General features: G+C 38.8%; 2 protein-coding genes across 2 annotated transcripts in view; one reads left to right on the forward strand and one right to left on the reverse strand.

Annotated features, from left to right (window-relative positions):
- The window catches only part of Ttpal (alpha tocopherol transfer protein like), a 37,848-nt gene extending 16,828 nt beyond the window's left edge, over window positions 1-21,020 (forward strand). Inside the window, exon 5 of the mRNA XM_027945345.3 lies at window positions 20,589-21,020. Coding sequence (XP_027801146.1) covers window positions 20,589-20,696 — 108 coding nt within the window. The 3' untranslated portion in view covers window positions 20,697-21,020. The remainder of the gene's footprint in view (window positions 1-20,588) is intronic.
- Serinc3 (serine incorporator 3) lies at window positions 1,877-23,786 on the reverse strand. The gene is made up of 10 exons (XM_027945342.3): window positions 23,643-23,786; window positions 16,921-17,082; window positions 15,952-16,145; window positions 14,612-14,691; window positions 13,839-13,976; window positions 11,262-11,431; window positions 9,891-9,981; window positions 8,842-9,022; window positions 5,282-5,509; window positions 1,877-4,637 (listed from the first exon to the last, which is right to left on the reverse strand). Exons 1-10 carry the CDS (start codon window positions 23,679-23,681, stop codon window positions 4,499-4,501), a joined length of 1,422 nt encoding a protein of 473 aa, XP_027801143.3. The 5' UTR covers window positions 23,682-23,786; the 3' UTR covers window positions 1,877-4,498.
- Between the last annotated feature and the right edge of the window lie 1,326 nt (window positions 23,787-25,112).

The following is a 25,112-nucleotide window of genomic DNA, read 5'->3' on the forward strand; positions in this document are numbered from 1 at the left end:
TCCTTATTTATCGAGAGGCAAATACTCTGTCCCAGAGTAGGCAGCAGTTAGGTCCCCACATGGGGCTTGTGTGTTGGCGAGTTAAGAAACACTCCAGCACAGGATGCAGGTTCACTGTTGGCTTTTGATGTCACAACCAGGCAGGTATGCACCCTTTAGTGCAACCAGCCTTTCCTGGGAAAATGGAGGAACCGAATGCTCAGTCTGTTTCTCATTCTGGAAAATGGGAGCCAACATCTCCAGCCCTTTTACCTCACAGCAGTGTTATGACCATCAATGGAGGCACTTTTCTGAGCACCTCCTCACTGCCGACCTGCAGGGCCCCTCCCCACAATCAATGGCAGCATAGGTTTCACGTTAATACATTTAAAGCTGCTGGCAAGTAAAGCCAGGTGCGGTGGTGCACGCCTGTTGTAATCCCAGTGACTTGAGAGGCTGAGGCACGAGGATCACAAGTTCAAAGTCACCCTCAGCAACTTACAAAAAATAAAAAGGGCTGGGGATATAGCTCAGAGGTAGACTGCATGCTCAGCATGCAGAAGGCTCAGGGTTTGGTCCCCAAACCAAATAATGATAAAGGTGGAGAGTCAGAAGATCAGTTAGGGTATCACTTTCCTTGGGGGGAAGTTTTAACCAAGTGTTCATGCTCTTACCTGACTAGATGCCAGCAACTAGCAATAGTGACCTAGTAAAATAGTGACTGCTGTCAGGTGGTCACTAACTTTCCTGAAAATGATGGGTAGTGTCGTGAGCCAGCTTACTCCCCTCCATTGTCTCCAAGCAGTCTCTAGTATAACCTCCTGGATCCAGACAAAGGGTGTTTTGAGAAAAGAACTTAGAAGTCAAGCCCCAGGTTTGACTCCCTGCTTCTTCACCTCTTCCTGGGCAACAGGAAGTCTGACTACTTTCCAAGCCTCGGTTTGATTTAAGGGCAGGGAGTGTGGGGACTCAGCACCTCACAGGGGTGTACACTTTATCTATTCACGGCCTGGCACATGTAGCTGTTTATGTGGTATCTATTATTATTCTTCACCTGAGGAAAGAGGCAACATGTGGCTTGAGTCACCCAGCAGTCATCAGGACATCACCGAGGAGGCGGACTGATTTAGGTGCCTGGGTAACAGGATGGATAGGCCAACACAAAGGGGGAAAGATGACCAGAAGCTCCCATGAAGAAACATAAGCCTGGTACCTGCTACTAATTTCCAGAAATCAAATGCACATCATCATCTAAATACTCACGTTCAACAGGAAAAAAGAAAAATATAGTCAAGCAAAGACTTTTACGATTGACAAAAAAGGCTGTCCTGCTCTAAATTAGACCTGAGTTATGGTTTGGTCTGGAACATCAAATTATCCTTATAACCAGGTCTATGGTCATTCTTTGGCAGTTATCTTTGGCTATCAAGAGAAAGTTTTATTCCCCACTGAGTTTAAGGCCAACCTAAAAGGTAAACCAAAACTTAACAGCTCTCTCCCAGCTCTAATGAGGTCAAAGTAGCAGCTGCTGCTTTAATGAACTCCTAGAACATGCTACTGACCACAAAGCCAAGGCCTTGACCTAAGAGGCCGTCCCAACCTGTTCTTACTGAAGAAACACCAGGTGATTCATCTGGAATGAGATGAAACCATGGGATCTGATGATTCATAACACCACCCTGCTTTGAAGCATGATCTTCGCTTACTCAAAATGTTGGTATTATTAACGTTTATGTATAATTCAGCATTCACGTGTATTAATTCTTGAATGTCAATGACTGAGTTTCCTATTCACAGACAGACTTCATTCATTCTTAGGGGATGACCAACAAAAGGGACATTATCCCCAAACTTTAAAGGGAATTTGTTATTTCAAATTAATATCAAACTATCATCATGAGAAAAAAAAAATAAAAACCTTTATTGGACTTTGTTACATTATTTTACAGTTTAGTATTGCTTTTATATTGAATTACATAAGGCGGAAGAGGGGGGCACTGTAATGTTTTTGAAGTTTAGAACCTATAGAATTCTTTCTGGCTCCCCTGCTATTAAGGACTGGGAATCTGCTTTACTCTGGCAAGACCAAGGGCCAAACTCATTCATCCTCAAATCCTTTGCACTTTACTTCCACATACAAGCCTGACATACATGGCTGGTTTGAAGGACAGCGGTTCCAACCATTTGTTTTAAGCTCTGCTTCCCTATCTCCACCTCTATGTTCATCTGGTTAATTCTACAAGAATACCTCAAATCCAGCCTCTACCAGATTCTGGACATCTGTGACCCTTGAATCTCATCCAGTCTCACTTTAACCCATAATGAGATTAGCAGCTCCTATCAAGAGTGCTTTAAGTGTGTTAAGCATTCTTCAAACCATCTAAGTACATCAGTACACAGGTTCTAGGTACCAACACTGAAGCTCAGAGAGGTAAAGTCATTTGCCCTAAGTCATAAAATGTGGTATGTACTCAGTAAATATTGGCTGACCAGTTTGGCAGCTGAAAAATGGAGAAGCTGCCAAGCATGGTAGTAGCCCAGGCCTGTGATCCCAGCAACATAGGAGGCTGAGGCAAGAGGACCAGAAGTGTGAGGCCAGCCTGGGCAACTTGGACCCTGTCTTAAAATAAAAAAATACTAGGGATATAGCTCAGTGATAACATGCTCCTGGGTTCAATCCCCAATTTGGGGGTGGGGGGCAAAGTTGGGGTGCAAACCTAAAAGCTTACTCCCAAGACTGTACTCATTCTGAAGGGACCACCTCTGTCATTTTACACCTGTGCTCTTGCTGCTTCCAATCTAAGTGCAGCACCATCTACCTGGATGATTAAATCAGAAGCACTTAGGACTCTACCCTTCCCCCATATCTAATTAATTTCCAGTGTTAAAATTCTAATTACCAAGTAGCCCTCACTCTCTCATTCCCCCCATGTCCCCTTCTACTTCTTTATTTCAAATTTCCTATGAACTGCTTCTGGTATCATCTCTCTGTATCCATCCTCTCTGTATCAGCCCAAGTGACCAAAGACACAGTTTGCGCATGTTGCTCTGAAGATGCGCTCTGCTGCCTTCAACATTACAGTCCAAACTCTCATGAGGGTCTATAAAGCACTTCAGAACTCAGTCCCCATATTCTCTCCCCCTCCATTCCGGCTTCACTGAACACTTTTTTCCCATCTCCCTGCTTTTAAGTGTAGTTCTGCCCATCCTCAGCAATGTCACTCCACTATCTCATGTCTCTCTAGCTTACTCCTAATAGCACTTCTCTAGGAAGTCCATTGTGACACCCTCTACCCCAGGTACCCATCCTCCTGATTCCTGCAATCCCAAAATCACAGCACTAACTCACATCAGAACCACCCATCAGCTCATTTTCAAACTCCTCTACACTGTCCAAGGAAGAGCCTGTGGTCTGTCATATTTAAAGCTGTGTTCCAGGGCCTGCTGTGGAATAGACACCCAGTAAATCTTTGTTAAAAGAACTGCTTTATCCTACACCTCCTTGTATGCTGCCTCTCTGGATTATATTTCTTGACAGTGCCTTAACTATTCCTCATCTACCAAAGTCTTACACAGAGAAGATAATCGGGATAATTTTTGAATGAGTTCAAGACTCAGAAGGAACAGGGGCATCCTGATGTGATGCTAGATAAACCTGTGACTGTCCAAAAAAATAATGCATGGCTATTAACTCAAAAAGCTGTTAAAGAAAGGGCCTTAAAAGTTTAATGTCTTTCTATTGTAATCAAATACCTTTATAGTGCAAATATATAACTTACATGCATTTTACTTTTACATACTCATGACAAGATCATTACATAGACATTGCGGTATTTCCCCAAATGAATCTTCATTTTAATCAAACCTACAAAGCATTTATTGAAATTAACGTATCTGGCAAAGCCACAGACTTGTATCAAGCTGCATCAATGCTGTAGTATTAGAAAAGTAAATAAACTCAAGCTGTAGAAGCAGCAGCCTCATCAGCAATCACGCTTCTAGAGAAGGACCCACATACATGATCCTTACCCAAGAACGATGATGCGACACACCTCCAAAGAGTTTACGCACGAACAATGTGCTTAAATCACACAATAAAGACTTTCATGGAGGGAAATGTCATATAAATGCATTTTTTCTTTTTAAGGAGAATGCAATAGAAATATATTAATGATAGCTTCAAATATCCAATATTCTTCTATCTTATATTTTAAACGAAATTTGTAGAACCGTACATATCTTTATAAAGAACTCTCTTCACAGCACAGCTGTAGTTCTCTTTAAAAACGCAAAAATGTTCTCTTGTGCTATATCCTTACAAATAAACATACATAAAAATGAAAAGTTCAGATTCTGCATCAAGCATTTTCAATCTTGCTTTTTGATATAAACCAGAATATAGTCAAATTTGCAAAGCGTTCACTTAATAGTTTAGTAGAAGCAAACTTAAAAGGGATATGAGTTTTCAGCAAAGGTGAGACCTTTAGGAACTTCAGCAGTGTCCTTGGCATTCAGAAGTTCAGCTGAAATCCCGACTGGTGAGGACTAATGGAGCCACAAGGGTCCAGACATAAAGGAGGAGGCACACCCAGCTGGAGGTGATCTTGACCCACACAGCAGGCCACTTGCTGGTCACATTCTGGAACATGGCATCAGGGCTAAGAAAACAAAAAGAGTCAGGTAAAGGAACCTGGTACCAGCATCCTGCAGACCCTAGTTAAGGCAAGAAACTCCCCTGTGAAACCTGGCTGGCACTAGTACCCCAGTACATTTCTAGGGGAAAGTTGAAGAAGCTGCTATTTTTAGTTGTTATGAGCAAATATTTGGCCTCTTAAATAGCATTTTTCCTCGTGTCAGCATGAAAGACTTCAGCTATTCTTTGGGTAAAATGCTTCAGGACCACTTGGCTGTTCTAATTATTGGTAAAAGTCTAGGTTAAAATGGGCCTCCCTGAAACGTTCCTTCCTTAGCACATTATTACTCTGACCAAAATATTTTGATATGGCCATCTCTATGTACAGAGAAAACTTGTCTACAAAGATGGGTTAAGCTCCTATAAAATATCGTGATTTTCTCTCTCAAATAAATCAAGTCTAGAAAAACTCCCAAATATTTTCACTGCAAAGAATTCCAAATGGATTTTAAATGCAGAGGGGAGAAAGTCCAAAGTCTTTCAGAGAGAGCACCGAGCAGAGCTTATTAAAGGAGTAAAATAAGGGGTGATATGGTCAGGACAATAGATAAAGAGTCACAGGCGGTCCAAAGGGCTAAGTGGTCTTCCACCTTTTTGTCTGTGCCTCACCTGTACCAGCCGGTCAGTGTCATCATGATGTACAAGGAAGCCAAGCAGAGCATCAGATGGAAAAATGAGTAGCTATACTGCACTCCCTCTTTCTCATTGTCCACAGCCCGCCGAGGCTGTCCATCTTCTTCATCGTTGGCTCCGCTGGCATTGGTATCACCAAGGATCACGCTGTCACTCCCTGAGAGGGTCAGCTTGTTTACTTGGCTGTTGCTGGAAGTTCGGATGCTGGAAAGTAAGGAAGACAAATCAGAAAGGGTCTATGAAATGAACTGCTGCCTTTGGCCTGCAAACATTATATTGTAGCTGCTCCAACTTTGGAGACTAAGGTCTCTGCTTAAAATTCTAAACTGCTGCCTGTCATCATAGGGCTGACCATATACTTGCATCAGTTACGACCCCATGGCCCAACTCCCAAAGCACACTATGTTCCTATTACTTCAAAGGGCCTCTTCTATGCTTGGGATGCACCACCCACCAACCTTTTCCCAGCTAACTTACTCATCCCTCACTTCTCTGACTCAGTGCCATGTCCTCTGGAAAGACTTCCCTGACATCAACCCTCACTAGGCTGAGTTAGAGGCTTCCTCCCACCTCCCAATGCTCCCTAGGGCATCCTTCTGCCTCAGCATTTTTCGTTCCTGCCTTGTTCTTTGCTTACTAGGCAAAGAACTCCCTAACAAGATGCAGAGTCATCTATGTGTCTCTAGCACTGCAGATGCTTACTACAAGCAGGAGTTAAATGACTGAATTAAAAAATACACATGAATAAAAGACAAAAACTACATGACCATTTCAATAGACAGAAAAAGCATCTGACAAAACCCAATGACCTTTCAAGATAAAAATACTCAAAGCAGGAATACACAACTTTCTCCAACTGATAAAATACATCAGTGAAAACCGAACTGCAGTGCTAACACCATACTTAATGGTGAAAAACTAAAAGGTTCCTCCTAAGATCAAGAACAAGAGAAGAATCCCACTCTTCACTTGGCTATTTAATGCTATACCAGAAGATCTGGCCAGAATAATGAAGCAAAAGAAATGAAAGATATCCAACTAGAAAGGAAGTAAAACCAACTCTATTAGCAGATAACTTGATCTTGTATGTAGAAAATCCTATGGAATAAACACACATAAACCTTTAGAACCAATGAATGAGCTCAGCAAGTTAGCTGAATACAAGATCAACACACAAAAATGAACTATGGGGCCGGGGATGTGGCTCAAGCAGTAGCATGCTTGCCTGGTGTGCGGGCGGGGCGCTGGGTTCGATCCTCAGCACCACATAAAAATAAAATAAAATAAAGATGTTGTGTCCACCGAAAACTAAAAAATAAGTATTAAAAAATTCTCTCTCTCTCTCTTAAAAAAAAAAAATCAACTACTTGAGAAATGAGCAATCCCAAAGTTGAACAACTGTAACTACAATTCCATCAAATCAAATAAAACATTTAGAAATTTACAAAATATGTTTAAGATCTGTACACTAGGTTAACTATAATCCACTGAAAGAAATACCAATGCAAACCCTATCAAAATCTCAACTACCTTTTCTTTCTGGTACTAAGGATTGATCCCAGGGGCACTTCACCAATGAACTATTTCCCAAGCTCTTTTTATGTTTTATTTTGAGACAGGGTTTCAGTAAAATGTCGAGGGTAGTCTCATATTTATGACCCTTATTCTTCAGGCACCTGAGTAGCTGGGAACAGGTACTCAGGAGCCTGGCTCTGATTATCTATTTTTACAGAAACTGACAAGCTCATCCTAAAATTCACATAAAAATACAAATGACCCAAAACAATCTTAAAACAGAACAATTTAGAGAATTCCAACTTCCCAATTTCAAAACTTACTGCAAAGCTATAGTAATCAAAACAGTTTGGTACTGGCCTAAGGTAAAACATACAAACCAATGAAACAAAAACACAGGCCTAGAAATAAAACTATTACATTTGTGGTCAACTGATTTTTGATAAAGATGCCAAGACAATTCAATGGGAGAAAGGAGAGTTTCTTCAACAAATGGTCTGGGACAACTGAATAATCACAAGGGGAAGAACTGGAACCTCTACCTCAAGCCATATATAAAAACAATAAAAAGACAACCTAATTAAAAAACAAGTAAAAGCCTTAAATAGAAAATTAAAGAAGCTCTACCAATAAGCACATGAATAAGATGCCTACCATTAGTTAGAGAAACACAAATCAAAATCACAACAAAATGCTACTCCACTCACAATTTAAAAGGTAGACAATTACAGTATAATGATTAGGATATGGTCAAAGTGGAAATTTTGTTGGGGGAACATAACATGATGCAGCCACTACATGGAGAACACTTTGGCAGTTCCTTAAGAAGTTAAATAGTTACCAAATAACTGAGAAATTCCACTCCTACCTATGTTCAAGAGAGCTAAAAACATACATCCACACAAAACATTTGTACACAAACATTAACAGCTGCATTTTTCAAAACAGTCACATAAGGGAAATAACCCAAATGTCCACCAACTGATTAACAACAAACTGTGTTACAGCTACACAATGGGATCCAATATTTTCTATAAAAAAAAGGAATAATTACTGATATAAGTTGCTACAAGGATCAACCTCAAAACTATTCAGCAAAAGCGGTCAGACCTGACATTACTGCATTTAGTCAAGTGCCATACTATGTTTCAGTTGACGACAGGACTGCACATGACAGTGGTTCTATAAGATCACAGAACCTAATGACACTGGTGCCATCTCAGTTTATGTAATAAGCACACACTACGATGTTCGAACAATTAAATCATCTAACAACGCATTTCTCAGAGTATCCTTGTATACTCAGGACTACATATGAAACCTATGTATTTTACACACGTGCACATGTGTGCATGTGTATATAAATATATAAAAGTATTTATATAATGTGAGCCATGACTACATATGGAATGTTTGAGTAGGCAAATCTACAGACACATGAAGTAGCTTAGTGGTTGCCAGAAGCAGAAAGGAGGGTGATTGGGGAGTGACTGCTAACGGGTATAGGATTTTTGTATGAATGAAAATACTTTCCTTTTGTGTTATTTTGTTGTGGTGCTAGGAATCAAACCCAGGACCTCCACATGTCAGACAAGTATTCTATCATTGACCTACACCCCTAGCCCCAAGATTTTTTTTCTAAAATGATAATCCATCCAGTTTTGAAAGCCACTATTTTATTCTCATTTCTTTGTAAGACTTTGAGGAATTATCTGGTGAGATGATATTCTGGACTTTAAGAAATACAAATCCCCCCTGGGAGCTGGGGATGTCACTAGGTGGTAGAGTGCTTGCCTAGCATGCTCAAGGCTCTGGGTTCAATCCTCAGTACCAAAAAGAAAAAAAAAAAAAAAAAAAAAAGAAAGAAACATACATAGCTGGGTAACTGAGGTGCATAAAGAACTTCTCATTAAAGAGAACTGTTTTTTTCCATTCCTCAAAATAGTTTTAAAAGCAAAATACCTTCTTCATTCTATTATTATCTTTCATGAGAACCTTAGACTAACCACCTTTTAACTTACCTAGAATACAAAAGACAGAAAACAAAGACTGCAAGCCCTAGAAGATTTTCTGCATCCACAAAGTGCCCCTTCTTCGATGGTGGAGCAGAGGTAGGGACTATAACAGTGGAATTTGCAGGAGTCATGGTTGGTGAAGCGATGTGTGTAATGATGCTCAGTAGGGTGGGGTTGCAGGATCGATCTGAAAATGGGAAATTTTTATTATCCATAGTTTCAGCTCATCTTGTTCCAAGAAAGAATTAAGAGATTGCCTATATATCATTCAGTGCTGATGTGAAACATGAGAATACTTCATCCAGCTGGAAACTCAGCAGTCAGTAATGTATATGTGCTGAAATTAGTGATTTAGTTTCAGAAAACAAGAAACGACAGTATCTGTCAAATTCGTAAACATCAAGCATGATTTTCCTGGCATTATAGTTTACCTGAAAGATCTTTTTAGTTATATAGTACCAAGGCTTTATGCACACAAGTTTATCCTAAGCTTTAACATAGTTATTTAATAAAAATTAAGTTACTGAGCTGGGGTTGTGGCTCAGTGGTAGAGTGCTTGCCTAGCATGTGTGAGGCACTGGGCTCAATTCTCAGCACTGCATATGAATAAATAAAAAATAAAGGTATTTTGTCCATCTACAACTAAAAATTGAAAAAAAAATCATAAGAGGGGGGCTACAATAATTGTTTACCTTTATAGAGTCCACAGAATGATCTATTGAGAACAATCCTATAATAGCTGTAAAAGGAGATTTTCTTACAGCTATTTTTGCCATGTCTATGACAACAAAGTAAAATAACCTTACAAAGGACCAAAACAAGGTCACCCTTGTGAAGAGCTCTTACTAGTGTCAAAAGGTCTTCCTAGGTCTTACATATGGGGAATAAAACATAAAAGAAAAATAAACATCTGTAAATCTACAGTGACCATTGTTCAATTACAACATTTAAAATGTTGTTGTCTGTTTCATATTTGCTCTACCTCTAGTTTTTACACCCACCAAAGAGGTACTTTCCTATTTTCATCCTATAAATGTGTTATTGACATTCCTTACCAGGTTCATTTGTCATGGCTGACCACGTGAGGTACAGGGTGTAGAGCGTGATGACAGAGGACTGTAGGAGGCCGGAACGAGGCTGATGTTCCTAGGGAATAAAAAGGAAAACTGCCAAAGGGATTGCAAGGTCTCTCTTTCTAAAAGCCAGTGTGCTTCCCTGCGATTTGTTGAATTGTTAGTAGTTGAGAACCTATTGATTTTGCTTGACAGCTGAAAGTGGACAAGTAACCTGTCAATCTGAGTTTGTTTGCAAAAGAATTAAGAAATATAAAACATCTACTGACTCTCAAGGCATTCTTTGATCCTGAAAATTCCTGTACATCACACAACAGCTCTGATTGTTTAGTCCCTTGGTGTAATAGGAAGAATCTCAGCTCAGCTCTGTTACTAATCAGTGAGGTGATCCATCGCTTTTTTCACTGAGCTATATCCCAAGCCTTTTTGTTTTTTTATTTTGAGGCAGGGTCTCACTAAGTTGTCCAGGCTGGCCTTGAACTTATGATCTTCCGCCTCCCAGGTTACAGTTTTCTCACTTTTAACCCAGAAGTGAAGACTAGATGTCTTTTAATATCTAAAACTGCAATGATTTTTTTTTTGATCATGATGCTGGGGAAGGAACTCAGGGCTTTGTGCATATGAGGCAAGCATTCTACCAACTGAGCTATATCCCCAGCACAGCATGGTTCTTAATGTTTTCCCATCAGAACAAGCACAATGTCTCTACACTTAGTTATTCTAAGGTATGGCCAATCTTCACTACCACTGAGATACATATTAACCCTATATAATGTTTAAAAAAATGACACTCAAGAGCATGAATCTTTGTTTTTAATATTAAAGTTAACTATTTCTCCTAAAAACATGTTATCTAATGACTCATAACAATCATTCCCAAGACTTACACAGTTTTAAAAGATCTATAAATTCTCAAGTTCCTCAGCTTTTTTTTAAATGAAAGGGAAATTAATCATGACAGAGGCACTCAATAACGCAATATATGCTTATTAACTTGTAACTATGAAGACTGTAACATAATATGGAAAAATATTTAAAAGGTTAACTCAGACATAAATTCACTAAAGGGTTACTAAGTTTTTGAAATTAGTGTTAATTAAAAACTGTTCACAGGGCCGGGCATGGTGAAATCCCAGCAGCTCAGGAGCTGAGACAGACAGGAGGATTTTAAGTTCAAGGCCAGCCTCAACAACTTAGAGAGACCCTATGAAACTCAATGAGACTCTGTCTCAAAATAATAAAAAAAGGGATGTAGATGTGGCTCAGTGGTTAAGCCCCACTGGGTTCCATCCTTGGTATACAAACACAAAAACAAAAACTTTCACAGCAGGAAGAAGCAGAAAACAACCATACCTGAATTTTTGGGTGGATCGATATAATGGAAACTACAATGCAGAGAATCAGATTAATACTGATGAAGAACTTGTTTTCTGTGCAGCCATCTGGTTTTGTGTAGTATGTGTAGAATAACCCAACAACGATGATTGACATGACATAAAAAAAGGTTGTAACAGAGAGTAAAGCTGGAAAAAGAGAAACAAATATAAATATCCACGATTCTCAGAAAACTTCTACAACGAAGACCAATTTCTTTTGTATACTATATAAAAATGAAGACGTATTAAATTACCCACCCTCATGGTGGTCAAGAATTTATAACAAAATTTCAGAAGCCCCAAGGTTAGTTTCGGGTTGTGTTGGCTCAATGTTAATTTCTAAAACCCAAGAAGCAAGCGAATTCACTTCCTGGATTATCTAATTTGGTTTCATTGCCTAGATTACCAGATATTTGGTCATTCCAGTTAGAATAAACTGCTAATTTTTTGTCTGCTAAATAAGGAGTTCCAGAAGCTTTACATAGCTTAGATGATTCCTGGGCCCTCAAAATGGCACAATTCATAGGAAGCAATATGCCAGGAGGTGAGAGGGTAAATAAAACATGCATCTTTTTATAACAGTTTTTCTTCTGTGGCCACTGGCTACCCAAAACTGTTTCCGATCACAAACAATGAGAAAGTGGATCATTTGCTATTTCCAAATATCTACATGAATGCTTCTTTCTAGTCATAAGGTTAACCAAAAATTAATTACTTAATTCTGAAATTAAGAAACAGGAAAGAGACTGTACAGTACACCAAGTAAACCTGTGTTCAATTTGAAGCAAAGACTTACGAGAGAAAATTGGTTTCTACTTATCTGGATGGATTTCACAAGTTTAAAATTAAACTTTCTACATTAGGTCACCAGCACAGTTCTTAATGTTTTTCCATCAGAATAGAGATAAATTTCTCTATACTTAGCTACTCTTAAGGTAGGTACAGTCAATCTTCAACTCATTAAATTCTTCTAGAGTTATATGATCCAAAATGAATTATATAAAAATTTTCTAAATTAAAAAAAAAAAAAAGTATAGCTGGGTATGGTGGCACACACCTGTAATCACAGTTACTCAGAAGGCTGGGTCAGGAAGGACTACAAGTTTGAGGCCAGTCTGAGAAACTCAGAGAGAACCTGTCTCAAAAAATATAAAAGGGTGCATAGAGGGGCTTGCCTAGCATGCACACAGGCCTGGGGGTTCAATCCTCACTACTGCCCCACCCTCTCCAAAGGAAGGAATTATACAAAACAGAATAGATAAAAAAATAAAATTTTACTAGAATGAAGTAAATAAGTATTACTTTCCTTTACACACACACACACACACACACAATTTGTGAGTGTATGTGTGTGTAAATACTTCTAAAATAAGCCAAATAAGTGAAATGAAAAAACTGAGCAATTTGTATATGCACTAAAAGCATTTAAAACTCTTATGCACTTTGATCCTTCTCCTCCTGGAAATTTAGCCTAAGGAAACAATCAGAAATGTAATCAAATATATTAGGTATTTACTTCTGTACCATAAGCCAAAATAAGTTCACAAGCTATTTCTAAGTTCAAAAAAGCCAAATTATAAACCATTTACATGCACAATACATTAAGAAAATAAACAAAACCATGTTACACACATTTGAATTTCATACACAAAAAATATGTATGTACATGTAAAAAAAAGACTATAAAAAAAGACTAATATGTTAACAGTGAATAATTATTATTAGATAGTTGGACTACGGGAAATTTGTTTTCTCTTTCAGTGCTGGTGATTGAACCGAGGACCTTACACGTCGTAAGCACATACTTCTCTGAGCTATACTCCCACACCTTGAGAATTTTTCTTTTCTTTTCACCCTTGTTTGTTTTTATATAATGCTGAGGATCGAACCCAGTGCCTCACACGTGGTAGGCAAGTGCTCTACCACTGAGCCACAACCACAGCCCCGAGAGTTTTTCTTTTGTGTCAGATCTCTGTTTTCCAAGTTCTTGACACAGCATCTATTATTTATAATGGGGGATGGGACTGGGAATGAGAAGTCTCAACTGTTATTTTAAAAATGCAATAAAGCCTAATAAACAGAAGGCTACAAAGCCCCTCCCCATTATGAAATAGGCTTTAAATTCTATTCCCTACCTAGAAATGTGAAGTGTTCTTTTCCCACCAGAAAGCTTTCACAAGAGGTGTGGGGTCACACTCTGAATAAAGCAGTTACCCCTATCCACTTGAGGTATATGGGCAGCTGTCCCAAATGTAGAACCTACCTGATTTCCCTGTCCATTGAAACAGGTTTGCCCAAACCAGGACTACGTCACTAAATATTTTCCTTATCTAAACACACGTAGTTATATTATAAATCTCAGAATAAATTGGCTCAGAGAATCCAGTGATTTAAAATATCTTTGCTGTTCCCTTCTGGAAACCCAACTGGAAAATTTTAGTTTTTTTAAAAAGTAGCTCTATATTGGAGTTTATACGTTTAATCATTGGAGATTTTATTGTACACTCTGTTTAATGCAGCAGCATGGCTCTCAGAGGTGAGTTTAGCTACTTACCGGCATACCAAACCCTTGGGTTTCCTTCTTCCATACGACTCACCCATGATTCATTCCAAGAGTGGGCAAAGTCTACCAAGAGTACCAGCTGGATGAGGATGAAGAAAGCAGCCCCCACCATGCCGACAACAAACCACACTACAAACCAAAGGAATGGAGTTATTCTTTCCCACAGGAGGAACATTTCAGAATTACTTTCAACATTCTGAACAGATTTCAATAGACATAGTTAAGACATTCTGTCCCCAGCAGTATAGCAAGACTACTACAATTCCAAACTCAAATAGCATTCTCTGAGCAGTGTCCTATTAGGTTTCAGACCTTTTAAAAACTTGTTTTAGCTTGTGCCAGGGGAGCCAAGGGTCTGACATTCCAACTGGTTCTATATAAGTCCTTTCCTTTACTTTTATGGGTGGGAGATTGCAACAGAAATCCTCAAATGTTACTTGATGCCATGTTAAGGAAGCAAGTTACAAATGACATAATGGAATAGAAGAGTTACAGGTCCTCACATTGACAAGGTTTCTGATTAACTTTATCTTGCCAAGTAAGATGATATGCTATCAAAATATTACCAAAAGATTAGCATATGGTTCCCAAAAAGCTGAGAACAGGCTGAATGCCTCCTGGATTTAATCAATCACTGTTGTAATATTAGTATATCATCTCAGTTAATGGCTGGTTCTGCAAAATCATTAAGGAAAGTGTAGCTCTAAGTCAATCATCTATAAAACTGTACATTTTATAACTAACCCAACAGTAGTGAGCCATACCTGAAGTGAAAGAGCCCCCAGGGATGTAGAAAGATCCAACCATGATACCAACAATGGCAGCAATTTTGAAAAACCAAAACCTATTAAAAACAAAAATGCATTTATGTAATGTTAATTTGAGTTCTTACACTGAGAAACATAAATTTCTAAATGCAAAAATAAAGCCTTAATAGCATTACCAAAATGAATGACTGGCTTATTCATTTGATATGAGGCTACTTCATTCAATATTTCATATAAAGGACATCAGCAGCACAGAAAGTAATTCATTCACATTTATTATAAGAGAAACATGCAAATGTAAGAATCCACTTTTAGCACTTAAAGTAAGGACTTTTCTAGAATTATGGGTTCTAATAGGGTTAGTACATACAGATCCATTAACTACTAGGTTTGTGAGAAAATTTATTACCAAATCCTCCATTTATAACACAGGACATAAAAACCTTGCCCACAATCACACAGCTTATTATTAGCAAAGCCAGGGCCAAATCTGACTTTCAGTGTATCATCTTTTTTTCAATATATACATCTTTTAGTTGTTGATAGACCTTTATTTTACTTATTTATATACAGTGCTGAGACTCGAACCCAGTGCCTCACACATGTCAGGCAAGTGTTCTACCACTGAGCCACAGTCACAGCCCCTCAGTGTATCATCTTTAATAATTGCCTTGCATGGCAGAAGAGAAATCACTGGCTGAAAGATCTCAGGCAAGATATATTTAACCTCTGAAATTCAATTACTGCACCTATAAAAAGGGAGATTACAAGAATTTACAAAACTGTTTTCAGTTTTCAAATGAGAAATATTATATATGTGTATATGTGTGTGTGTGTGTGTGTGTGTATATGGGAAATTGGTGATCAGGAGTAGGAAGAATTAAAGTATGTAAATCAGCAGTCCATATATATATTCACTATCTTTTTCATACACTGCTTAAATGTGTCAAGTACATGTTTCTATTTAAACAGCAGAAAGGAAAATGTGCGTTGTGTGTAGGGCTTAGCATAGTGTCTGACCTGTTCAAAAGTGTTCAACAGGGACAAGGATGTGGCTTGGTGGTAGAGTGCTCTCTAATATGTGAGAAACCCTGGGTTTAATTCCTGGCACTGCAAAAAAAAAGAGGGCAATAAGATAACTCCCTATCCCCTCCATGTTGTAGGGCTCCAGCTGAAAATGACATTAACAATTTCATGTGTATTATAATATAATAAAATAAAAAATACATCCGGCCCACTGATTGACATATTCTACTGCTTTCATCAGAATGGGCATATTACCTGCTGAAGGAGAGGAAAGGCCACACCATAATACAACGACAAACAGTCTTACATACCCATTGTGTACTGCTGCTCTGGGATCTTTACTTGTTTTTACTTTTAACATGAGCAAAAAGAAGGCAAAGAAAAAGATGGCCAAGGCAAAGTTAATCCGATACACAGCTTTAAAACCGACCAGCACATCACAATCTTTATCTGCCTTTATATCAGCCACACTGATTTTAAATCCCCCTTCGCAGAATCCAGGAATCTGAGGGGAAAAAAAAAATTCCAAAGTTATGGAAATGTTCGTGTTAATCAAAGATTCTATTTCACCATAGGAAAGCCTGGATTTATAAAACTGACCACTTCAGCAACTGCAAGGCTGGCTGTGGGATTTTTTTTTAATATTTATCTTTTTTTAGTTGTAGCTGGACACATTACCTTTATTTTATTTATTTTTATGTGGTTCTGAGGATTGAACCCAGGGCTTCACACATGCTAGGTGAGCACTCTACCGCTGATCTACAACCCCAGCCCTGGCTGTGGGATTTTTGTCTTTTATTTCCCACTGACCAACAATACAGTTTCCAAAGAGTATAAACAACTTGCACTCAAAAACAAAAGTGCTCTCTTCTTTGCTAATGAGGTCATCTCAATTTTCCCATGAGATTTTCCAACTATCAAAGATTCCTCCCAAAGGAGAAGGACTAATCTTGCTTAAAGTTTAAATCTACAAGGAAAAAAAAAGGCTTAGGATCCCTTTTAAATTCTGTTTTCTCTGGGTTTTGAAACCAGAGCCTGAATCTGTTCATTCTGACCACCTTTATATCTGAAAAAGGACTAATGTCCTAACGACCAAGTCTTGGCTACACTCAAAAATAATTTAAATACATAAAATTAAAATTACAATGATCTTGACTGAATATAACAGTAAAAATAATTAAACTGAAAATAAAATTTAAAAAGTATCTTATCCATCTACTACCAAAAAAAAAAATTTAAAAAAAAGTCAGCAAGTTAAGGGTACTATTATTTCTACTTACCTTCTTCAGCTGAGTTTCCATCCCTTCCGTCAGCATGATACAGGACACAGCAGTTCCCAAGAGGAGAATAAAAGCATAGATGAGTCGAGTCACAGTGGAATTTTTAGTGTTGGGGCAGCAACTACACAACAAGCATGATGCGCCACTGCAGAGGCAGGGGACCTGCAGAGAGAACATCACAAGCAGTCTGAGATCTCCTTCAGTGCTCTGGAGTCAATGTTATCTCTGCCACTTTACCTCAGCAAGTTACATAATCTAGTTCTATTTCTCCATCTGTAAAATGGATCTAACAACAGAATTTTCCTCTCTTCCACTTTGCTGAATTAAAAATGAGCATTTAACATAGTGTCTAAAACAAAGAGCCCGATAATTATATCCAGAGAGCATATTTTTTTTGTGTTGTAACAATGTAAGAAAGATATAAACTTAACTCCATTTGCTGTTTCCTGAGAATCCCTAGTTGCCAAAGTTGTTACAGCGACCTCTTAAAAAATAATGATAGAGAGCTGGGGTTGTGGCTCAGTGGTGAGTGCCTAGCACGCGTGAGGTACTGGGTTCAATCCTCAGCACACATAAAAATAAATAAATAAATAAAGGTCCAAAATAATGATAGAGGTAGAATGCTTGCCTAGCATGCATGAGGCCCTGGGTTTAATCCTCAGTACTGAAAAATAATAAAAACAACAGTCATTTAGCTTCATTCAAGAATAACAAAAATTTCTCAAAAAGTTAAATATGCATGGTGATACATACCTATAATTCCAACTATTGGGGAGTTGAGGTCACAGAATTACAAGTTTAAGGCCAGGCTGGAAAACTTAGGGAACACTGTCTCAAAATAAAATAAAATGGTCTGGGGCTATAGCACAGCAATAGAGTGCTTACTTAGCATGCACAAGGTCCTAAGTTCAATCCCCAGTACCAGAAAAAAAAAAAAAAAAAAAAAATCAAAACACAGAATTACCATCTGATCAAGTTTTTCCATACCTAAGTATAAACACTCAAAGAAAATGAAATACTTATTCATACAAAAAGATAAATGTTCCCAGGAGCACTATTCACAATCAACAAAAGTAGAAACAACCCAAATATTCATTAACTACCAAGTAAATAAGGTATAAGTAAAATGTGGCATACCCATACAATGCATTATTCAGGTGTATAAAGGAATAAAGTACTCATACATAGTACAATATGGTGTGTGTGTGTGTGTGAGAGAGAGAGAGAGAGACAAACATGACATTAGTAAAAGAAGCAGACATAAAGGGTCACATACTCACTGTATTATTCCTAAAGAATATGGAAAATAACATCCCCCAAGAAAAGAGAAATGCAGTCCCCAGGGAGAAAAGGAGGACAGTATGATCTGGGAGGGGAGAGGGGAAGGCAAACATTAGGCCCTGGGCTATGGTCTTTCATCCTTTCCCAAGGACAATGGGTCCAGAGAGAAAAGGTAAACAAAGGGGCTCAGGGCTGTGGATTTTTATCCCAGTAACAATGAGTTTCAAGCTTTTACAGCTGTTTTCCTGAGTTAGATTTTTAACCTACACAACTAGTTTCCTGACTGCCCAGGAAGTCCCAAGTCTCTAATGATTAAGTCACACTAAACATTCTGCTATGATTAACTTTCATTAAGACCTATAAAAAGCAGACCCCTCTTATAACCAGTTACCATTTTCTCCAAAGTAAATGTGCCATGTGTCATTCACTGCAGCCTACTAAAGTCAGCTTGCAGATCGTGAGGTCTGGTCTCGTTTTGGGTTATTTTTGCTTATAATTCCATTTATATGAAATATTCAGAAACATAAAGACTAGGAGTTGAGGAAAAGGGGAATAGGGAAATGTAGATGTTCTGGAATTAGATGTGATGGCAATACAATACTAAAACCACTAAATACCACTGGATGATACACTTTAAGATTAGCCAGGCGTGGTGGCGCACACCTGTAATCTCAGTGACTAGAGAGACTGAGGCAAGAGGATCACAAGTTTGAGGCCAGCCTCAGCAACTTAGTAAGACCCAGAGCAACTTAGCAAGATCCTGTCTCAAGGTAATAAGCTTGGGGATGTAGTTCAGTGGTAAAGCATCTCTGGAACTCAATCTCCAATACCAAAAAATAAACAAACAAATAAGAATCAATATTATGCTATGTGACTTTTACTTCTGATAAAAAAAAAAAAATCAGCTGAAACAAGCAACCCAGGGGAAAGGATATAATTTGAAACATTTATATACATACTTGATTAGGAAATTGCTTGACTGGCTTTTGACAGGTGAGGTTATCAAGTCACTTGACAAAGTCAGGCTAATTCAGAATTAGCAGAAGTAGATGTAAACAATGGATCACTTTGGCTTTACAATATGGTCCCAATAATAATTTTTTGTTTTTAACAGATGATACCTTGTGTGAACTTCACCAGGAATTTGTAAGGTTTGGAGCAAGCTGCTAAACTTAAAAGCCTAGTTTTCTCATCTGTAAAAAAGAATATAATACCACCTACCTGAACAGGGTTACTGTGTGAAAAATATGACGACGTCCAGAATATAAATATACACTGAGTCCCTTCTATATATTTATTGTGTAATTCCAATAGCTAGTAAGAAACAGACCAAGCCAGTCTCAGGCCCAAACACCAAAATGAAGTCTGTATCTGGTAACAGAAATACAGAAATTTTGACCCAGCATAATGATACATACTATAATCCCAGTAACTGGAGGGAAGGAGCAAGACCCTCCCTCAAAAGTTAAAAAGAGCTGAGGGTGTAAGTGCAATGGTAGAGCACTTGGCTAGCATGTATGAGGCCCTGGATTAAACCCCCAGTGCTGCAAATAAATAAATAAAACAGGCAAAAACTGGCACTAATTCTTCAGGCTTATTTTATCTATACTCACCCACTATCTCCCTTTAGCTATGTTTTGCCTGATAAATTCAAACAATTTCACAGTAATCACCTACTGTCTGTTATGGGTTGAACTGTGCTCTCTCTAGTGGTGAATTCCTAATTCCCAGTATCTCAGATTGTGACCAATTTGGAAACAGGGTCGCTGCAGATGTAGTAAGATAAGGCATATTGGTGTATACCCAATATGACTACTGTCAGTCATAAAAAGGAGAAATGTGGACACAGATTTGCAACACAGGGTTGCGATGTGAAGATGAAGACAGAGCTTAACAGGCCAGAGGATGTCAAAGACCACCAGCAAACCCAAGAGAAGATATGGCAGGGAAAAGATTCTCCCAAATTCAGAAGGAATCAACCTTGTTGACAACCTTAACCATTCTGTCCCATTGTCCCAGATGTGGAAGACTTACAAAAACTTAAAATGAACAACAAATATACTGCTTATGGCAACTGAAATATTTGACTATTATTTTTGCAGAACTGAAAACTTGGACTTAATGAGTTAATCTTGGACTTCCAACCTCCAAGAATTGAGACAATAAATTGCCTTTGTTTAAGTCACCCAATGGGTAATACCTTGTTATACAGTCCTAGCAAACTAATACATCCATTTATTTACCAACTATCATACCTGTAACTAACCACCTTTAGTGTTCTATCTCCTGCCATCTTTACATAGTAAAAATGAGTAAATGTGCAACAAACCTGTCCTATGTGTTATATCATTTCACTTTTCCATTGAAAGACAACTCTTCTTTTTCAGGTGTTGGGGCCCAAAACCCAATCATCCTGGATGTCTTTTCATTTTCCAAAATCCTCAACCAGTTTGTCAGCGCATCAGCACCATCGCCAAAGTATAACCAGGATTTGACTTCCTTCATAGCATCCTTTACTGTCACCTTGGTTCAAGCTACAACTATCAACTCTCATCTGGATTATGCATAAACTCAATCTCACTGCTGTAGGAACCCAGTGGGGCCCCTGAAGTGGTATAAAGATTACTTTAAGCTGAAGACACTGGATAGTCAATAAATGCAGGGAGGAAAAGGCCTTCTCAGAACTTTCCTCAACTGACTAAAAGCAGCAACTCCTGGGAAATCTCCTAGGCTGCCATATATTCCTGTTCCAGGGGAGTTTAAAGAAGTACCTTTCACCTCTGTAAACAAGCATTATTACAAATCTTATCTGCCATTTACCCTCCTAAAAACTCTGTCTTTCCTAGGGGAATAAAAACAAAACAAAACAAAAAAACAACTATTTGTTCTTCCTATAGAAGCCTCTTTGTGTCTCCTATAAAGTCAGGGATATAAGCTCCTTTGAATTACTCACTAACTATTCCAGTGTGTATGTCTGCTACAAATTATAAACTCTTTTTAGAAAACCCAAAGACAGGGCTGGGAATGTGGCTCAAGCGGTAGCGCGCTCGCCTGACATGAGTGAGGCCCGGGTTCGATCCTCAGCACCACATACAAACAAAGATGTTGTGTCCGCTGAAAACTAAAAAATAAATATTAAAAAAACTCTCTCTCTTTAAAAAAAAAAAAAGAAAAGAAAAGAAAAGAAAACCCAAAGACAAATGGGATGCAGTGGTACACAATGTAATCCCAGCTATTTGAGAGACTGAGACAGGAGAACTTCAAGTTTTAAGGCCAGTCTCCATAATTTAGTGAGATACTCTCAAAATAAAAAGATCTGGGATTTAGCCAAGTGGTGAGTACCCCTGGGTTCAATCCCCAGCACCACAATAAGTAAATAAATAAATAAGACCCTGTATCGAAATAAAAATTTTAAGAAAAGGCTGAGATGTATCTCTGAGGTACAGCACTGCTGGGTTCAATCTCCAGTATTATGGGGAAAAAAACATTAAACATCTATATTTTTTTCCCTCTTGCTAATCTCTCTTTTGTGAGTTTAGGAGGGAGTTTTTCCTTCCCTATATTGTTTTATCCTTAAGTTTCCACTATCTATTCCCCACACAGCAACTAGAACCCATCTTGTTAAAACACATGTCAGATTATGTCAATCCTCTTTTCAAACTCTGCAATGGCTTCCCTTATCACTTAAAAGTAAAAGCCAAAGTCCTTAAACTCTGTAAGACTGGGCTGGGAATGTAGTTCTGTGGTTCAGCGAACATGTCTTTAGCATGTCCAAGGTCCTGGGTTCAAAAGAGACAAAACAAAACACAACCCAGTAAGACCATATAATGGATATCCGTGTGATTTCCATTTGTTTTTGTTTCTGTTTTTGTTTTCTCTTGCTGGGGATGGAACCCAGGACCTCCAGCATGCTAAGACAAACACTCTTCTGCTGAGCGAGTCCCCTGCCCCCACTGCTGCCTTTCTTACTTAATTTCCTGTTATTCTTCGAACTCACTCCACTCTGGTATAATAAACTCCTTGACATTCCTACTGAATAAAAGGACTGATAAATATAAAAGCCATTTCTAGATATAGCATCAATTAAAATCCTAGTTTGAACTCAAAGCCAAAATGTTTTTCAGGTTATCAAGATAGGAAAGACATTTTGTTTCAAAATACCAATCAATTCACTCCTTAGTATCAATATTGTTAAGTATATATTTTAACTATTTTGTAAGTAGATTTACTCCATTAGTGACTGTAAAAATCAACTAGTGAGGGCTAGTGGCTCAGTGATACTGTTTGTCTAGCATGTGTGAGGTACTGGGTTTGATCATCAGCACCACATAAAAATAAATAAAATAAAGGTATTGCATTTATCTACAACTAAAAAATTCTTTTAAATCAACTGGTAAAGATTTTTCAGTTTAATGTAATAGAAAATAAAAAAAAAATTGTAAAGTTAAGAACTACTTCGTTAAACTTAGGGTGCAATGGATGAACTACGTAAAGTGAATTTTAGCATTAGATGAACTACATAAAGTGTATTTAAGTCAAGATCAAAAAACTGCTCAAGAAACCCCTAAATGGCTTAACTTCTTTTTTCTCTTAAGATAAACAACCTTGAAAGATAGAAAATATTTTCTGTCCCTAAGAAACAGTAGTGGAATGTGCTGAGACCGAATCTTTGGTCAATTGCATCATTTAGGGAATTAAGAAACAATTAGGAAATGATTCAAGGAACCATGCTCCTCTGAAGCATAAATAAGGAAATTCAACATATTCTCTTTCAAAAATCCTAACATCTTCTTTTCAAAATGTTTACCGTTTACAAAGTGATTCACTTTGTCACGTTATCTGCACAGCAGTTCTCGATGTGAGGAATAACAGTGTTTTTCCTCCAGAAAAATAACCTGTACAGGTCCCAAAATGTTAAAGGCCACAGCCTCCAGTTTTGGTGAGCCACCCTTGCACCAGAACCGCAGGCAGGCTTTGGTTAAAATCCCAATCCTGCCACGTACTCCGTAGCTTTGGCAAATCCCGTGTTATGGAATAAAAACATGATTCAAACCGCCCAAAATTAAAGGACGCCACCTTAAGAAGAGCTTCCAAATGAACCCACGGGCCCCCGCGGCAAGGCTCCCATTCCTTGGTACCACTCCAGTGCCCAAGGAACATAGAGTCCAGAAGGTTCGCGGGGGCTGGGCAATCGGAATTGTAAACAATGGCAGTTAGGCCTCCCACGTTCCTCCGTGAATGCGGAAGGCGACCCGAGCAGCTCCAAGCCCACCTGGGGACATCGTAGACTGTGGCCTAGACCCTCCAGACCTCCGCAGCCCCGGGCCTAGCTCCTTCTCCCGCGGGCACCTGGGGCCGTAGCCCGTTCGGATCTGGGATAGGGACCATTACCATTCCCTGAATACCACAGGTCCGTCGAGGACACAGGACTCTGAACTTACCCAGCTGGCGAGGGAGAAAACGCCCAGCACAGCCCCCATGGTGATGCTGTAATGGAGGTGCCCGGTCCGGATGGAGGTGCTCACACGATGTTAACTGCCAGCTGAGGCGTCGCCCCAGAAACGCGACGGTATCTCGGGCCGGAAGTACAGCCCACCCCCTCCCACGACGCGCGGTTTGCGTCATTTCGTGGTCCCGCCCACTATCCTCCGCAGTAGCTGCCTAGAGGGCACCTGTGATTGGCAGGAGATGGGAGAGGCGTGGCTAAATCTGCCTTGGGGGCAAGACCTGCAAAAGCTGCTTTCCTATGTCTATTGTATTACTGGGAGGCTGATCTGAAGATCTGGGGTGTCGGGAAGTGCATAGATGTGCACAAAGAGACACGCTGTCTACCCTCATAGAACTTGTGACCTAGGTTGAGGAGACTGACGATGAACATAAATGCATCAAGCCATAGTGTGATGAATACTGTGAAGAAGTAGTATAGGGAATATTTTTTCAATAAAAGAATAGCTTAGTGGTAGAGTACTCTGGGTTGGATACACAGCACCAGGGAGAAAATGCATAATTATATATATTATATTTGTATATAAGTTGTATGTATTTTATAAAATTATATGTATAATTAAATATATATTTAAGTGCCCACTTTATAAGGGAAATATAGTTTAGTTGGGAAGTAGTCATAGAAGTCTTTTCTGAGTAATTTATATTTGACTTGTGAACAGAAGGATGGATCCAAGTTAACCAAGAAATGTTTCCTATGTCAAAGAACAATTCTGGGTTCAATTCCCAGTACTGGGGAAAAAAAAATAACGTCATTATGTTTCTTGGTGGTCATAAACTGAACTTTCTATGAAGAGTAAAGACAGATGGCAGAAGTTGGAGCTGTTAGAAAACATGAGCCTTCTTGTGGGTTCTGAGATTATGGTTTAGTGTTTTCTTCTGGAAGGGCCAAGTGAAGTTAATGAAGCTACAAATGATCAATCCTGGTAAACAGTGAAAACTGGCAAGCTTTGTAGGGTTTCAGAGGTTGAGTCCATAATGAAATAGACCCAAGATGAAGCAGAATATAATGACAGAAGGGCACAGCACAGGAAAGCAGCCACATGGCAACTAGGAATCATCACTGATCCGATAAATAAACATGTTTCAAGCAAATTGAGATTTCCCCCTTCTAGGAACACAGGCTTAACAGATAAGCATCCTACAAAGCAAGTAGAGATACCCCCCTGAGCAGCTGCATCTCCTGGGCACCAAATGGAGATTCCCCTCAGTGGCAACCTCCTTGCCACTTGACAAAGCTCTGTGTACTGTACAAACTCCTCAACTTTCACCTTTATTCTTTTCCCGCTTTGATCCCAAGCCTGCTGCAACACCCAATGCCCTTAAATCTGTCTTCCAGGTGTGAAATACTGGAATTAATGGTTCCTTTTCCTGCTTCACCATCAACTTCTCCACCTTTTTTTTCC

Source organism: Marmota flaviventris, chromosome 2 (genome assembly GCF_047511675.1).
Source record: "Marmota flaviventris isolate mMarFla1 chromosome 2, mMarFla1.hap1, whole genome shotgun sequence".
In the NCBI taxonomy this organism is placed as follows: Eukaryota; Metazoa; Chordata; class Mammalia; order Rodentia; family Sciuridae; genus Marmota; species Marmota flaviventris.